Source organism: Fomitopsis serialis (genome assembly GCF_022376445.1).
Source record: "Fomitopsis serialis strain Sig1Antser10 chromosome Unknown B0H18scaffold_8, whole genome shotgun sequence".
NCBI lineage: Eukaryota > Fungi > Basidiomycota > Agaricomycetes > Polyporales > Fomitopsidaceae > Fomitopsis > Fomitopsis serialis.
The window spans coordinates 403,474-418,873 of NW_025954968.1; the positions used below are offsets into that span (position 1 = coordinate 403,474).

The window sequence follows — 15,400 nt, forward strand, 5'->3', positions numbered from 1 at the left end:
GTAGCGACCATTCGTTGACTACGGCTCTTGGCAGATGCGAGCACATGCTGTACCCGAATGTATTTGTATGAGGTCGTTGAATCCAGTGCCTTTCCGAGAGTGGCCAGTGAAGGCTTCGATGTCTGTCTGACTTATATGCCTGACGATGAGCTTGGTATGTGATTCTTCGCAACTCTAGTAGCGTACTACCCGTATTAATTTGAAGATCCGTGCCCTGCTCCCTTCTAATCAGGTATGAAATGATTCGGATGTCACGAAGATGTCTATGACGGATATATAAGTCACATAAATCAAGCAGGCCTGCGATAATGCGGACACTAAGGACGCGTAAGTATGAGCCTTCAAGTTGCCGTTGAGCCCAAAACGTCTCCCGTGCTTTTGCTGAGTATCAGTCTCAGTAGTTCAACTTTTGCATCGTTTTGCAGGGTAGATGAAGTACTATTGTCGCCGCCGTTGCGACTCAAGATGAACTGAGTCGCAGATCTCGCTAGATGAAAGCTTGTTGGACATTGCGCGCTTCTGCTTCGGGGCCCTGGAAGCCTGGTGGACTGACGTGAATGGCATAGTTTGACGGACGACTGCAACAGGCACCGTGAAGGTTGATCCGGGTTTCCGATGCAACTACTTACTAGGTCAATTTCGAAACGCCACAACTACTACGTACGTCGAATCCGGTATGTCGAGCCTGCTGAGTAGCCCCACATTCACCTACCTTCATTGCTATATAGCTGATTTTTGTCTAAGCCCGTAAAGGCAAATGCCCGTCGCGCGATCCCACCAACATGGGTTCCGCAGCAGGGCGTCAGTGCAGATGTGAGCACCTTCCAGTGTCCATGACTCCGCACGATGCATTCTTCCTCATGCACAGCAGGGTCGTCGACGGGCATGCACAGTCGTGAACTCGGCCTATAAAAGCACTAGCATTCGCCATGGCCCTCAGCAACTCGACCAGACTCGAAGCCCCAAACCTCATAACCCAAGGCTTATACAACTGACTCAAGATGCCTTTCCGCATGACGAAGGGCGAAGCCTGTGCAATACCTGGCGTGGTGCAAGACCTGCGAGAAAACTGGACAATTGAATCATTGCTCCTCAGGACCCATGGCAACGAAGATGTCGCTCAACAAACCTACTACATGTCGCCGTTCGCCGCCCTCAATGACGGTACAATCGGACCTCTTCCGAGTCAACCAATGGCAACTCCCGTACCGCTGGTGTCCCTCCCAGAGACTCAGTGGACTTGTCCCGTGTGTGGTATGTCGTTTTCTCGGGAAGACACGTACAGACGACACGTGAAGACCCATTGAGGCCTGCGTGGTTATAGGTGAGTTTACGGTCGAGCCATACAATTAGATTGATGTACTGAAAGTCTTTTTCAGGGGCATCATAGACTGTCTACCTTGTCCTTGACAAGTCTGTGATGCCGCCGTGGTGACAGCTCGCTTACTCGGTGCCTCCTTGAAGTGCCCGTCGCACTGGTCCTCTGTCTGCTGCTTTGTATTATAATCAGATTTGTCCTTGTAGCGATATTATTTCCCATTTTAATGTATTCGATGATATTCACACGTCTTAGTCCAATGCACCATGATTAAGGAGATATATGTAGTCTTCGCATCCCGTCCATGGAGTCACTGGCAGTGCCAGTGTATAATAGACTAGTTCGATGCTTGGGTATAATGTGCCTCGCCTCACTCGAACGCTTGGCCTGAGATTTCAATTCAAGAGCTTTGAGCGTGTTAGATGTTTGACGAGTCGAGAACGCATGCTCGTACCGCAGCAAGTTGAGCAGAGTGCTCTCGAGGGGCACTGAGAAGAACCCGGCCAGTCATGGTGGCCATTACCGGGCCGATGCGCCGGCGTGTGGCAAGTTGACCGTTATTTGCTGAGTACGCCTCGGCCGTCTACTCGAGTCTCGGGGAGCCATGCTCCAGGAATCGCCTCAACAGAGTCAGCTTTAGTAAGTCGACGGTGCATGATTGAAAGTCGGCCTCGCGCCAGCGCAAGACCTCCACATTGTCTTTCCACGCCTCGGACGACGTCGCGATGATATCGCCGTTGGGCTTGATGTGGACGGGAAGCAGCACGCCTCCGTTCGTGTTCATTGCAGTCGCTTCGCCTCGCGCCGCGAGTCGCGCGCCCTGAGACGCGAGTCGCGCGCCCTGGACTGAGACGTGAGGGGAGGGTGACCCGGCCGGGGACCCGGCCGTTCCAGAGGATGTCGCAGAGCAAGGCCATAGTGAGGTAGGCTTCTACTTACTATGGCGACAACGACCTTGCCGTCAGCGTACCACAGGTAATACTCGGCCAAGGTGCCGTACACTGGCAGCTCGAGCCTGCGGATGAGCTGACCGTCGACGAGGCTAAACACGAGGAGCGAGGGCGGGACATTCCTGATCTGAATCGGCATTGACGATGAGGTTACGGTCGGTGTCGAAAACAGGGTCAAGGTGATACGGTGGAGGTTGTACAAAATGGGCGAGGTGCGCTACGTGCTCGAGACCCCCGTGTGGGCCTCCCGCGCGCCAGATATCGACGCTGGTCTTGCCGAAGGTGAGTACATACGCCTGATGGACGTAGAATGCCTCTATGTCGCCGTCGAGGGAGACAGGGAGGCGGATGGTAGGTCTTTTTCGCTAGACAAAGCGGGCCGTCAACATACTGACCATACACGATCCAATGTAGCCTCTCACTCTGTGGAAGTCACGCAAAGCCGAATGGTCGTAGCAGAAGGTGCGATGGAACACTTCTGAGCCCCGAGTGGCGTCCTACAAATACAACAGTCATTCACATCGCACTCCCCGTCTGCTGATCGGGATCGCCCTATAGTAAGCAGTTGTGCCTTTGGAATGACTCGGATGCGGTGGCCCACCGTCCGATGCCTTCTTGAAGTTCTTCGGGGTGCTCGGACACTGTTACACGATGCTTCGGCGAGTGTTACATAGATCAAGGAGGGCCTCCTGAACGTTTGGGCGCGGTGAATGCGGCTTCAAAGGTGCAGCCCCACAGCAGCCGACGTGCTCGCCTGGGTAAAATACGGGATGCTGTGGTGGGCGCGGGTTCAAGAAGACGGCTGTTGACTTCTTGAAACGTCTGCATGCGGCGAACATGGTGGACGTGGGCTATAATGGTGCAGCGCAGCAGCCGAATCGGACGCATGCCACGATTACGCTGATCAACCCTAGAGCGCAGGCAGACAGGAGAGACATTGTAGACAAGATACGATCTGAACCGCCTGTTCACTCGATACGTCTTATGTTCATCCTTATTCCAAAGCAAGGCTGATTCAAACCTCTGGGCGGTCAAGGTGACTGCTCCTCGTCTGTGTGCCGTGCTATTTCGATTCACATGTTGCATGTGCAGCACTGGATGACCCTGCGCATCGCGTATCATCAAAATCAGCCGGGGCGCTGTTCTGGTGCTTTGTAGTGTTCCGCCGCTCACCTGGAGAGCTGACCGAGCACATTTGGTTGAACGCGCATGGGCTGTCTACCAACGCTCGCGTGTCAAGGCTGACGGTTGTCAGACGTATAAAAGGCAGGATGCAGGTCTGTTCAAAGTCAGGCCGGTCCTCTTTCACGCGTGCAGCCTTACTCTAACGTACATTCAACCACCCATCCATCCTTATTAACCTCACAGTCCTCCCTCTTATCGCACGAACGTAACGATCAATCCCGTTTATTCGCCATGCAACTTACCGCCGCTCTCCTCGCTACCCTCGCTCTCCTTTGCACTGTCTTCTTCAACTTCGCGCAGGCCGTCCCGCTTACGCCCTCCCGAAACGATGCCGACGCCTGCGCAAGCCTGGCGGATTGCGACTCTTGTGGTTCGTCACTCTTTTGGTTGCCCGAAGTCTGCCATTCACAATCCCTGCCATTGCAGTCCACGCGAGTCGATGTGGGTTCTCCCTTGACACGCAAAGCTGTGCCTCGAAGGACAGTCACGCTGGGAGGCTCGTGACATCTGCGACTCAATGCAAGAAGGCGGTCGCTGTAAGTACCCCGCACTGTTCCTGATCAGATCGCGTCAATGTTGATGCATGTACCATAGATCCATGCCGCACGAGAGTGGTATATCGCTGCGAGAGCAGAATCAGCAGATGCGGCATTGACAGAGACAAAGGCGCGCGCCCTGGATCGCCGGGTGTCTGACACCAAACCATATGAGTGTCCGAGATGCTTCGCTGCGTTCTCTACGAAGGCCGCCTTGGCGCGCCATAGAGCATCCGGTTGTCCCAATGCCCGCCACTGAACGCGAGCTGTGGGGAGTAAATCATCTGGCAGTTGGATTGGCTATGAGGTCGGCCAGAAGGTGGTGGAGAGTTTGCTTGTAATTTAGACAAGGCTATGGTATGCAGGCATGCCAGACCTCCCCACGCAACTTTTTATTCCCAATTCTGAACGAGTGATCGGAACGACGGTCGACGCCACGGCGGTGCGCGTCAACGATGATCGAGATCCGATTCTGCCACAACGCCGCCACCGCTTCCAAAGTCAAGTTGGTCGCCTTCGCACTGGCGCCGGCGGCTCATTTACTGCGACACAGTTCAATCATGACTGTTCCCTGCTCCCTAAACAACAGGCATAAGCTGCTGGATCTTGTTGATTCGATACGACGTTTGCATCGCGCAAGATACCCAGGTACATGCACCTTGAAGTTCATTGATTGGATAGCGGTGTCTGAGGCTCTCAAGAACTTCAGGCCTCGACCTCAACGTACTCGGTTGTCCAAAATAGCAGGGAATCCAACGCAGAGAATCATTCGTTGATGTAATGGCGGATCTTTCTTATGATGCGATACACGATGCGCCGCGAATACGGCCTAGTGTAAGGCTCTGGATTCTGGATTCCTGACGACGAAACCTTTGGCCTCGATATACCACAGAGCTTCTGCATCTATGCCCTCTATGTCGGTCTTATGCGCTGTTACATACAGTACCCTCATGCAGGGTCGTAGACACGCTGTGCCCATGGAGGCATGCGTGGTCCACAGGCAAGTTCATAACACTGGAAACCGTACTTTGATGAAGCTGACCTCCTCCGGTGCCCCACTTGCCGTTCCATCACCATGTGTGAGTCGCGGAGTGGACCAATTAGGCATATCGTACGCATCAGCTATTATCGTGCCCGTCGCCCGCATGGCGCTGACCATAGCCTCGCCTTTTTCAGCCGTCGCTTTGTCCTTGAGGTGGACCCACAAGTACCCGAGTTCGGCAACCACCCCCAAATCGTGATCCACGCTGCGGACAGGACTGGGCCTGCGAATCTGAAACCCACGTGTTCGCAGCCTTTGTGCCACTCGGGCCAAACGTATAAATGGAGCTCGACGCTCGCGCTTTTGCAGCTCAACCGCTACGACCCTTCGTCTCCCCCCACCTTCAGGCTGCCTTTTGCCTCGCTTCCTGGTCGCTGGTTATGTGGCTCTGCTCTCAAGTGGTGAACCTCGTCAGCTGCTCCAGGTTCTGTATGCCCGACCGCCGTAAGGACGCCACTCGTCGACCAAGGGCGCGCGCCGTCGCGCATAGGGGTATGTCTTTTATACCATCTCGACGCACTTGAACTAACCCTGACGCGTAGATCGACTCTCCAGCCGCAGCGATGTTTGTCCCGCCGCTCACTGTCAGCCAGACGCGACATCGAGTGGCATTCAACGACCGTCAGCCTGCGCCACCGACGCGACGTGAGATCGACCAGCCGCCCTGTCAGCCGCCATGCTTTTTAAGGTGCTTGTTTCTCTGGACTGCGTGCGTTCCCTCTTGTATGTCTTGCCTCTCTGTGTGCCTGCTCCTCTGGTCCGACCTGTTGCGTCCGAGTCTGGCTGTGTCAAGAGCTCGACGTCGGGCGAAGAGTCAAGCGCCGCAAGGTAAAGGAGGCTGGCCTCCAGGTCGCTCGGATGAGCGAAGGGTCAAGCGCCGCAAGGTATACAACGGAGGCTGCGTCAAGGGTCAAGCGCCCAATTGGCTCGCCTCAAGAGCTCGGTTACAAGTGAAGTGTCAAGCACCGCAAGAAGAATCCGAGGCTAGCTTCAAGGGCTCTGGTACGAGCGAAGGGTCAAGCGCCACAAGGAAAAGCCGAGGCTAGCCTCAAGGTGCTCCAACGAGCGAAGAGTCAAGCGCCGCAAGGACATGGCTGCGTCTAGTGCAAGAGCAGCAAGTTGGGCCACCCGAGGGCGGGCGGGTGCTCGCGGCGACGCGGTGCCTGTCCGGGCGCGGACCTTTACGTGGTCCTCGGGATAAGTACCCTCGCGCACTTGTGCGAGGGGAAACCAACACGCGCCGAAGTGTTTTCTGCAGGACGGTACATTATCTCGGTATGTCGCACCGATGTAGCATGCGGATGAGGTATTGTCGTGCTATGAGAGTGAGATTTATTCTTACACCACCACATCTAAGTCTCCTGGTCCGTGAGTCCCCTCTTCCCAAAAGCTATCATCATCGAGGCTAGTGTGACCTCATCGAACTCTCCGCAATCAATTCAAGAGCCCGTTGAGAGCGAGGTTGGATCGAACACTCAAACTTCTCCAGATGGCTATCGCAGACACGAACATCAGGGTCGGGTCATAATGGAAAGACCTATTACGAGACGCACCCAGTCAAGCCCGGCAATTTGACGGTCAAAGAAGGCATTATCTCTCTGCCCTCCGCGTCCAGAGCCTTCTTCACGTTGAACGTGGCGATGATACTCGCTGTCACCAGCCACAGGCTGTCGTCACTGAAGCGTTGGCCAGGGCACGCACTGGAGAGTACATGTTAGATGAAAGCCTTTTAGCCGTTCAATATCGCATACCGTCGTCCGAACGAGAAGATGTACTCTCGAGGGTCCAGCCCTGCGTGCTTTCCGGTGGCCGGATCTATAAATCTGTCTGGGTTGAAAGTATCGGGATCCGTGTAGTGATTGGCGTCGTGAGCCATTTGCCTAGCCAAGGCCATCAGGAGCGTCATGATTGAAATGTGTCTGAGTAAGGGAACGAACGCTACGAACCAGATATTAGGGAGCACTAATGTTCCCTTCGGGACGCGATATCCACAATATTCGTCCTCTTCCATCACACGTCGCGGAACGCCTTGATAGATTTAAGTTGAGGTCATATCCTCACAATATGGATTGAACATACTGAGGCGCAACGGCGGGTTGATACTGGGCACCAACAGAATCAGAGTGAGTGGCGTACGAAAACTAGACAATCACCGGCAGACTAACCGGTAGACTTCCCAGAGAATCGCGTCCACATATGGCAGCGAATCTCTGTCACTGAGATCAGGAAGACGCTCAGTGCCTACAACCTCGTCGATGTTTTGTTGTGCCTTCGCGAACACGTCCTCATGAAGGGCCATGGTGACGAGGAATGTGTTGACGGGGATTGTCAGCTGGTTCAAGATCCTCAGGAACAGAGACAAGAGGTCATGCCCATCACTACTCACAGCCCCGAAGCCAGCTGCCGATGATGTAGGGGGTCAGAAGTCAAAGGCTCTGGAAAGAGCAAGAAGTCGACTTACCGAGAAACACTATGAAGGCAATCTTTTTTACATCTTCATCATCGCCCAGTTGATGTAGCTTCGACGCACTCGCGTCCATTATATGTGTAATGAATGAGTCTGTTGCTGTTCCAGAATTCTGAGGCACGATTAAACGATGACAACTATGGCCAATAGACGATATCACCATCGCTGCTTTGGCGTCTTCAAAAGATGAATTCATCACGCGCTCCAGTACTGATCGTGTCTCCAAAAGCCCCGATCCGAAGAGAATACCGAGTATCCATGAGGGTACATACGTCGCTGTTAAGACATCGTCAGCTCACTCGTCGAGGCGGGACGTGCGAAGGCACATACAGAACGGAAGATTGTCCACCAAGGCTGCGGTGGGTGTGCCTGCTACATCAACAAGCATCTGCACGATAGCCTCGCCAGAGCTTAAAAAGTCCTCATCATAGGGTTTTCCGTAAGTGGAACCCATGATCAACGCAGCCGCGAAGCTGCAGAGGGCTCAGTACCCTCACACATGCAAAGGTGCAGACCCTACCGTTTGATATGGCATGCAAAGGCATCCGGTTCTTGCGCAAGACGTAGCAGCAGTGCTATTGTCTCCCTCTGCTGGACAGGACGAAGACGAGCCAACGCAGCTTGGTCGCCAAAGCTTGCCTGCATCAGTCTTCGATGCAGGCGCCACCGTTCTCCATAACCGAGAAAAGGAGTCATGATGTCAAGTCCCATCCTCATCAAAGGGAACAGCATATTGTGAGCGCAATTAAAAGGATCAGTAGCGAAGGTGGTTGCTTACATCGTCAACAAACGGGATGAAGACCTGTCCGAGTATTTCGCCCCCCGCGATGTCAACAGCTCATTTGCGGCGTGCAGGGAATTAATGACTAGAGTGGGTTGTTGCAGGACCTTCATGAATACGATATCGCCTGCAAGACATTCAGCTCGACGGCATAGTCACCTTTGGTGATGCCACCTCAATGTATGCTTCCTCACCGTATTTCTGACCCCACTTCGCAAATAAATGGTATTGGAGGTTCTTAGGAAACTGGTGGACATTGCGAAGCAGTGGAAGAGATCGTGGTCCAGGTGGGAGCCGAGCTAAGCGGGAACATTTACTAGCCTGAGAGATGTAGAGAAGACAGAGCATGAGCGCCGCTGCAAGAAAGCTTGCAACCGACGCAGGCGATGTGAGCAGCATGTCTGATGCAATGAAGCTGGAGATACACCTTGGAAGACGTGACTCGGCCGCATACTAGCCTCGCCCTTATACGTGGGGTTCGCATCGCTTTTGAGAACTTGACGGCTCCAGGCGATGGCCAGCTGGGGCCGAACCCGAAGGACACCTCGTGTACGATGACACTGGACGTGTCTAGGGTCCAACGAGACAAAATGGAAGTAAACACCATTGAAGGCATCTGAGGGCTGACAGGAAGAGCTGCGTATCGAGAGGACAACACCTGCGGTACCCAAGCGGTACCTGGTAGAACTTGTAGGTCGAGCCCGATATAGAATAGACCTAGCTTCACTCGACGCACATAAGCTCTCACTGAATTGATTAATTCCTGCACATGATCGGAGGAGCTATGTCAGTGACTGATCTGGCTGAGAACGCTTACTCACTAGCACTCACCAAAAGTAGCTGGTAGAGGGATAATTCTTCAATGGCAGTGACGACGTTATTCTGACCCTGAGCCAACTGCAGTCTCTGAGCGATGGCACGATCGGCTTATGTTTCATGATCAACGTCATAAACACATTGAGAGCAGTGGGAGACACCACGATAAGTCTCGAACGCGACGACGCAGACGTTATCTTCCAGCTTTAGAAGGGATTACCGTACTCCAGAACCGTGCCGATGGGATTGGCACCGTTGTCAAGAGCGCTATAAACGGCACCGTGGAGGATTTTGACGAGCGTTCGAAGGTGCGCTGGTTGGGGTTGTGAACAGTCGTGTCCACGATGTCCTACAAAGCAGGGACAATGAGTAAATGTGAGAAGGCTTGAAGGGTTCTTGGAGTGTAACGTACGCGGATAACATACTTCTGCACGAACTGGGTGCCGAGCTGGGGCGAGGGGATCCTGTTCGCTTCGAGACAACGCGGCATCAACGATGACCATCTCGGGATCGTCGGCTGTCAGGGGAGGTCTCAGTCTGTGCTCGATGTGCATAGGACGATGAAAGCGTACTCGGAACACCATCGGTGATGACGATGCATGTTGGTCGGCTTTGAGCCTTACTCCTTGAGCTTAGGGATGCACTTTCTGACCACCTCGTAGAGCTTCTGACCAGTTGGCGTCTGGCCTGGTGTTCCATTTTCATCAGAGGTCCACGTTACACGGGAAGAATGCTGACCTTCCAGTCGAACCTCTTGGAAAAGGCCACGGACAGCGATCTTGCTCTGCAGAACTATGAGCACTCATCAATGGCGGGCAAGTCAGGCATAGGCTTACCCCTACATCCAGGAGGGAACGGTCGTTGTTCAGGAAGTAGATATCAATGCCGCCCGCGACATCTGCAAGCGCTGCGCCCGCGTTGATCCCGGGCCAGTATTGGCCCTCTATCTAGGCAATTGAACAGGTCAAGATGCTGTCATACGACGTCGTACATGCAATGCAATGCCTTCGTGCCTCGCGCAAGGTGCGTTCCACCCGCGTACTTGAATGTTCAACGCTTTCGCCTGAACGGTAACCAGCAGCCTTCCGCAGTGGTTAGGTTTGGAGATGAGAGCAATAAGGCTGATCTTACCGCTCCATATGGGTGATCAAGAAGTGACTTCCGCGCGCTGGGCTATAGTCAATGGCAGGCTGCAGCTGGTCAGTGGAACGAAGGAACGAGGTGTATTCAGTGGCCACGGCCGGCAGTGGACGCGAGGCACGTGAACGCGTACCCCGATCATCATCTTAGACGCGTCGATGGATAGACTCGACGCGACGCGCGTCGCTCACCAGTGCTTCACGAGCCCACCATCATGCCAGAGCAACAGAAGCGGGGTGCCTTCATCGTCTTCGAGGGTCTCGACAGGTCCGGAAAAAGCACGCAGGCTGCGATGCTTGTCGATCGCCTCAAGCAGGAGCGCGCCGACGTCAAGCTCATCAAATTCCCTGGTGCGCACTCTCCCTGGACTTCTCCTGTGAACGTCGCTGCAACGCGTTGTCACGATAGACCGCACGACGCCAGTCGGGAAGATGATCGACTCTTACCTGCGCTCTCAGTCTGAACTCGACGACCGTGCGATCCACCTCCTCTTCTCCGCAAACCGCTGGGAGCTCGCGTACGCCTATCCTCTTTTCCGCATATGAAACCACCGGCTGCTAACCACACTCCTGTACTTAGATCTACTATAGAAGCCACTCTTCGTGCGGGCACGACCATCGTTGCGACCGCTACGCCTTCTCCGGGATCGCCTTTTCGTTCTGCAAGCCGTCCAACTTGTCATATGAATGGTGCCGCGCACCCGACATTGGCCTCCCCGCGCCGGACCTCACCCTCTTCCTGGACGTCGGGCCCGACACCGTCAAATCGCGCGGTGGCTTCGGCGAGGAGCGCTACGAGACGGAGGAGGTGCAGCAGAAGGTGAAGGATGTGTTTGAGCGGATCGGGGAGGAGATGGGCATGGGGCTGCTCACGGAGGGTGGTTGGGTCGTCGTTGAGGGCGACTTCGAGAAGGAGAAGGTTGCGGAGGTCATCTGGGATTGGGTCAAGCCTCTCAGCGGCGGCGTGTCAAGACCGCTCCGAACGCTCTGGGACGAGAAGGAAAACAAGGAGCGGAACGACCAGCTGTATATCTGAGGGGGCGTCAGCGAGGGACATCAGTGGCATGGGGATATAGGAAGTAATACACAAATGTACAACGAGCAATCACAGTATACATAGCATCGGAAGCGAGAGCATGCATTGCTATCGCCTGTACCCTCGTCTCCCATCCTTCGGTTTCATCGCTCGCTTCCTCTCCCTCTCCTCCTCCTTCGCCCTCGCGCCTCTCTGCCTCGGATCAATGACCTCGTAGTCTCGTTCCGCCTTGGCCACCTCCTCTTCATTCCCTTTCGGAAAAGACAGCTTATGCCCCAAGAACCCGAAATCATCATCCACTTCCATGCCCTCCTCTTCTCCCGTCCCAACAGCTGCGGCCCCCTCGCTCACACCAGCCTCACCATCCACATGAGAGGCACCAGGTTCGCCGGAATCTCCTTCCTCAGGCGTAGTGCGATTGATCTTGCTCCGAAAGCTGTTCAGCGCTGCGAGGACATCACCCTCATCCTTCCGCTTGCCCTTCTTGTGCACGCCGCGGCCCTTCGTGTACTTGGCCATCTCCTCTTCGAGATAGGAACGCTTCTGCTTCTTCCGCGCGCGCTCCTCATCGCTGTCCTCGCCCGCGGCCCGCTGTGTCAGCTTACGGATGTCAGCCTCCATCTTCTCAATCTCAGTCTGGCGTGCGGTTCTTCGCGGGACAATGAGTACGGGAGAGCCAAAGAGCGACGATTGCGCACTTCTCTGCTGCCTTTTCTTGGGCGTGTTTCTCGCGGATTTTGATGATCTCGATGTCCTCTTTCTTGGACGGTTTCGAGGAGGCCTCAGGCTGGACCACCGTGAGCAACCGTATCTTCAATGCTGATGTCACGGAGTACTAACCGTCTTCGACTCTTCGCTGTGGCCTTTTGTCTGTTTCGACTTCTTCTCCTTGACAGGTGGGCCATTCAAGTCGGGCATTCCGATGGCCTGTACAGGCTCAAGCACTGAACGTAGATCAATATCGTCATTTCTGCGGCAGTTGAGCAGACGTACGATCAGGGCGAACGATAGCTTTCTTCTTGAACAATACGGGTTCTTCCTCCTCACCGCCCTCGTCCGCACCGAAGCTGAGCAACTTGACGTCCCTACGCGCACGTAGTCAGTGCCACTGCCACCGAGAACTGCACGAAAACGGTCGACACACGCACTTCTTCGCTCCTCGTCGTCGTTGCTCCTCTTCTCGCGCCCTCTGGGCTTTCTCCCGTGCACGATGTTGTGCGCGTTTCTCCTCAGCGGTAATACGTGGGATAATATCCGGGAAGGGGTTGTCGACGATACGAACGGACTTGATCTTAGGCGGGCTATGGGGGAATGATTAGAGCGCGTGATTGACAGTGGAAGTGGTGGAACTAACTAGAGCGGTCGCTCGTTGTCGTCAACCTCTAGTGGAGGGTGCCTAAAGATCTCATGACAACCTTCAGCACTAGGGAGGTAAGGACGAACCCATTTCACCAATCTTCAACACGTCTAGACACATGCCTCTTCTCAGCGACTACAGATGGTAGAAGCAACGGCCGGACGTACTGTAGAGCGTATCACCGATCACACGGCCGAAGAGCGTATGTTTGCCGTGAAGTTCGTCGGCGCGGTCTATGTTCGAGTGAGTCAAGGCCACACTGACCAACACGCGGCGCACCCAGCGTAATGAAGAATTGTGAATCATTCGAGTTCTTCTCGCCGTTGTTGGCCATTGCAACAAGCCCTCGGTGTGCGAAACGCAATCGCGGATGTATCTCATCTTCGAATGGCTCTGTTCCAAGCTGTGAATACCTGTGACGCATTTCAAGAGCTGGGCTACGTACCTCCGTAGAAGGATTCTCCACCTGCACCCGTGCCCGTTCTATCTCCCGTCTGTACCAGGAAGTTGGGAACGATCCTAGCGAAGACATGAGCTTTTGCTGAGCTTACGATGAAGCAGCCTCATACCGGTGGAATATGACACCGTCGTAGTAGCCTGACCAGATATGAGAATGGATACATGTCTGAAGAACTGCATGGACTGCGCACCTTCCATGGCCAGAGCAATGAAATTCCTACATGTTTTCGGTGTTTCCTGCAGTCTCGTCAGGTGCGGTGGCCAGCCCCTGCGACATACAACACACCTTTGACCACAGCTCAATGTCAATCTCTCCCGCAGTTGTGTCGACAATCACTCGTCCTCGCGTCGGAAGGGCCATGGTGGATGGAGTCGGTGGCGGAGGCAAGGCCGCTCGAGTGCTCGACGAGCTGGACGCGCCGGGCGCTGAAGCGGTCGCCTCCCGAGATCACGCGACCGGGTGCACGCGAGGTCCACATGGCCGCTGAACAAGGCCTGGGCGGTCGTCCCCTCGCACACAGCTCCGCCCAATCCGCCCACTCTCCCCGTCGTCCTCATCGTCCATCACTCGCCCACCGTCCCCCGCCATGGCGTCCAAGGCAGCACACAAGCGTGTACGCAGCAGTCCCTCTCCTTCCCCGATCGTGCCACTGACGGGCCTGCTGGACAGCTCACAAAGGAGTACATGACCATGCAGAGGGATCCGCCGCCCTTCGTCTGGGCCGTGCCCGAGGAGAAGAACATCCTGACTTGTGAGTGCGCTGGCTGCTCGGGCGTACTTATAGCTCACCCGGGATATGCAGGGAATTATATAATTGTACGTCCGTGCTCGCTTTTGTGCCGTAGTCCAGCGCGCTCAAGTGGCTATCTCCTTGGGTGTCCAGCGCGGGCCTCCCGACTCCCCCTTTGCCGGCGGCGAGTATCACGGTGTCCTTCTCTTCCCCTCGAGTACCCGTTCAAGCCGCCAGGTATCAAAGTACGTGCCCCCTGTGTCGTGTGTATATCCGCTCATGCTGACCGATCGACCGCATTCCAGATGTTAACGCCCTCAGGCCGCTTTCAGCCAGACCGGAAGATTTGCTTCTCCATGTCCGACTTCCATCCAGGAACGGTACGTGTGGCTTCATTGTGCGCTGTTGGAATCCCACTTACGCCTCGCGTGCCGGATCAGTGGAACCCCGCATGGAGTGTATCAACAATGTGCGTACCTGACACTCGTCCGCTGAGTGGCTGTGCCATTAATCACTCACTCACGGCAGATTGACTGGCCTCCTGTCCTTTATGCTCTCGGATGAGATGACGACGGGCTCAGTGACGTCCACCGACCCAGACAAGCGCATATACGCCGTACGCAGTCACGCGTGGAATCTCACCCAGAAGCGCTTCAAGGAGGCGTTCCCGACTACTGCACGCCGGCCATGCAGGACCTCCCCAACATGGGTGAGAAGGAGCGCGGTTCCGCCTCTACGACCGATCCACCACCGATACTGCCTCCAGCCTTGTCTCGCCACAGACGTCAGCAACGACGGTCACACAACCAGCACTGCCCACCAGCTCGACTACCACGGATCCAAACGCGTTGTCACGACCTTCACGCCCCGGCGCGAATGGTGAGGCAGCCGCCAATGCGGGGGGCTGGGCTGACGCCTGGCGGCAGGTCTTCTGGGAGAAGTGGCGGTGGGGCGTCATCCTCGCGCTAGCGCTGGTGGTTTCGCGGATGTCCTCTAGGTGATCAGTCGTCTCCCGCCAGACGGCGCCTTTACGTTGTTGGAACGTCATCCGGATGGATGGGAGGTCGTGCTGGCTTACAGTTGGAGGGCTTGCAACGCGATAGATATCGGTTTTCGATCGAGCCCCTTCCCCTGCAGTTGTCTTTTGGATGTCATCGTTCACTCATGCGGCTCTTTGTGCCTGCCCACACTCCTTGACTTACCATTTCCTCACTCCCGTATATCCTGCCTAATAGCGGACAATCAGTACTACTACCCCCGTCAATTCTTGTTCAAATAGGCATTGTTGTATTCTAGATTGGAATTCTCAGTTCCTCGCACAGCTCCTCCAATGATGTATGTTTCAGAGGTACGTCCAAGACTCCAAGCATTTGCATTTGTAGCTACAGGTGAACGACGGTATGATGCGGGACATTGCGGGTAGTCAGGGGGATACAGCAAGACTGCGTAGATACAAATGCGATACAACCTGAAGATGCGAGATTCTGTGGTATCAGTTTTGGCATGAAGCACTGTCATAAGGCGATCGGTCGTGGCAGAGTCGGAACCGTCTCCCGTGTGGTCATCTGGTGAGAGACAGCGAT

General features: G+C 54.9%; 7 protein-coding genes across 7 annotated transcripts; 4 read left to right on the forward strand and 3 right to left on the reverse strand.

Annotated features, from left to right (window-relative positions):
- Positions 1-3,430: 3,430 nt before the first annotated feature.
- B0H18DRAFT_983644 (uncharacterized protein) lies at positions 3,431-3,979 on the forward strand. The gene has a single exon (XM_048044632.1). It carries the CDS (start codon positions 3,685-3,687, stop codon positions 3,955-3,957), a length of 273 nt encoding a protein of 90 aa, XP_047897862.1. The 5' UTR covers positions 3,431-3,684; the 3' UTR covers positions 3,958-3,979.
- On the forward strand, positions 3,960-4,391 carry B0H18DRAFT_983646 (uncharacterized protein). Its single transcript, XM_048044633.1, has 2 exons — positions 3,960-3,989; positions 4,048-4,391. Exon 2 carries the CDS (start codon positions 4,160-4,162, stop codon positions 4,328-4,330), a length of 171 nt encoding a protein of 56 aa, XP_047897863.1. The 5' UTR covers positions 3,960-3,989; positions 4,048-4,159; the 3' UTR covers positions 4,331-4,391.
- Positions 4,392-6,256: 1,865 nt separating this feature from the next.
- Positions 6,257-8,920, reverse strand: B0H18DRAFT_645178 (cytochrome P450 monooxygenase). Its single transcript, XM_048038932.1, has 13 exons — positions 8,474-8,920; positions 8,277-8,406; positions 8,019-8,210; positions 7,829-7,971; positions 7,659-7,774; positions 7,493-7,610; positions 7,418-7,431; positions 7,197-7,363; positions 7,111-7,133; positions 6,978-7,059; positions 6,783-6,911; positions 6,585-6,731; positions 6,257-6,524 (listed from the first exon to the last, which is right to left on the reverse strand). Exons 1-13 carry the CDS (start codon positions 8,676-8,678, stop codon positions 6,437-6,439), a joined length of 1,554 nt encoding a protein of 517 aa, XP_047897864.1. The 5' UTR covers positions 8,679-8,920; the 3' UTR covers positions 6,257-6,436.
- A 794-nt stretch (positions 8,921-9,714) lies between these two features.
- B0H18DRAFT_1115433 (uncharacterized protein) lies at positions 9,715-10,380 on the reverse strand (the record flags this gene model as incomplete). The annotated part of the gene is made up of 6 exons (XM_048033263.1): positions 9,715-9,782; positions 9,834-9,879; positions 9,932-10,042; positions 10,138-10,177; positions 10,227-10,291; positions 10,369-10,380. The coding sequence occupies 6 exons, from the start codon at positions 10,378-10,380 to the stop codon at positions 9,715-9,717; spliced, it is 342 nt and encodes a 113-aa protein (XP_047897865.1).
- Positions 10,381-10,449: 69 nt separating this feature from the next.
- On the forward strand, positions 10,450-11,425 carry B0H18DRAFT_1196854 (thymidylate kinase; the record flags this gene model as incomplete). Its single annotated transcript, XM_048036083.1, has 3 exons — positions 10,450-10,585; positions 10,644-10,752; positions 10,826-11,425. 3 exons carry the CDS (start codon positions 10,450-10,452, stop codon positions 11,268-11,270), a joined length of 690 nt encoding a protein of 229 aa, XP_047897866.1. The 3' UTR covers positions 11,271-11,425.
- Positions 11,379-13,447, reverse strand: B0H18DRAFT_870662 (cyclophilin-like domain-containing protein; the record flags this gene model as incomplete). Its single annotated transcript, XM_048040111.1, has 13 exons — positions 11,379-11,919; positions 11,969-12,057; positions 12,111-12,214; positions 12,264-12,355; positions 12,419-12,571; positions 12,625-12,652; positions 12,714-12,737; positions 12,795-12,860; positions 12,907-13,020; positions 13,073-13,146; positions 13,197-13,224; positions 13,278-13,323; positions 13,373-13,447. The coding sequence occupies 13 exons, from the start codon at positions 13,445-13,447 to the stop codon at positions 11,379-11,381; spliced, it is 1,434 nt and encodes a 477-aa protein (XP_047897867.1).
- A 226-nt stretch (positions 13,448-13,673) lies between these two features.
- On the forward strand, positions 13,674-14,818 carry B0H18DRAFT_1083072 (UBC-like protein; the record flags this gene model as incomplete). Its single annotated transcript, XM_048031617.1, has 8 exons — positions 13,674-13,700; positions 13,757-13,838; positions 13,948-14,015; positions 14,036-14,062; positions 14,123-14,197; positions 14,258-14,286; positions 14,346-14,480; positions 14,584-14,818. The coding sequence occupies 8 exons, from the start codon at positions 13,674-13,676 to the stop codon at positions 14,816-14,818; spliced, it is 678 nt and encodes a 225-aa protein (XP_047897868.1).
- Positions 14,819-15,400: the final 582 nt, after the last annotated feature.

Bases quoted from the DNA above. Each gene is read 5' to 3' on its own strand.
- B0H18DRAFT_983644 (XM_048044632.1), top strand. From the start codon at position 3,685: ATGCAACTTACCGCCGCTCTCCTCGCTACCCTCGCTCTCCTTTGCACT.
- B0H18DRAFT_983646 (XM_048044633.1), top strand. From the start codon at position 4,160: ATGAGTGTCCGAGATGCTTCGCTGCGTTCTCTACGAAGGCCGCCTTGG.
- B0H18DRAFT_645178 (XM_048038932.1), bottom strand. From the start codon at position 8,678: ATGCTGCTCACATCGCCTGCGTCGGTTGCAAGCTTTCTTGCAGCGGCG. The intron at 7,972-8,018 runs GTAGGGTCTGCA...AGCCCTCTGCAG, and splicing joins TTTGCATGCCATATCAAACG to CTTCGCGGCTGCGTTGATCA. The intron at 7,611-7,658 runs GTGATATCGTCT...ATCGTGCCTCAG, and splicing joins AAGACGCCAAAGCAGCGATG to AATTCTGGAACAGCAACAGA.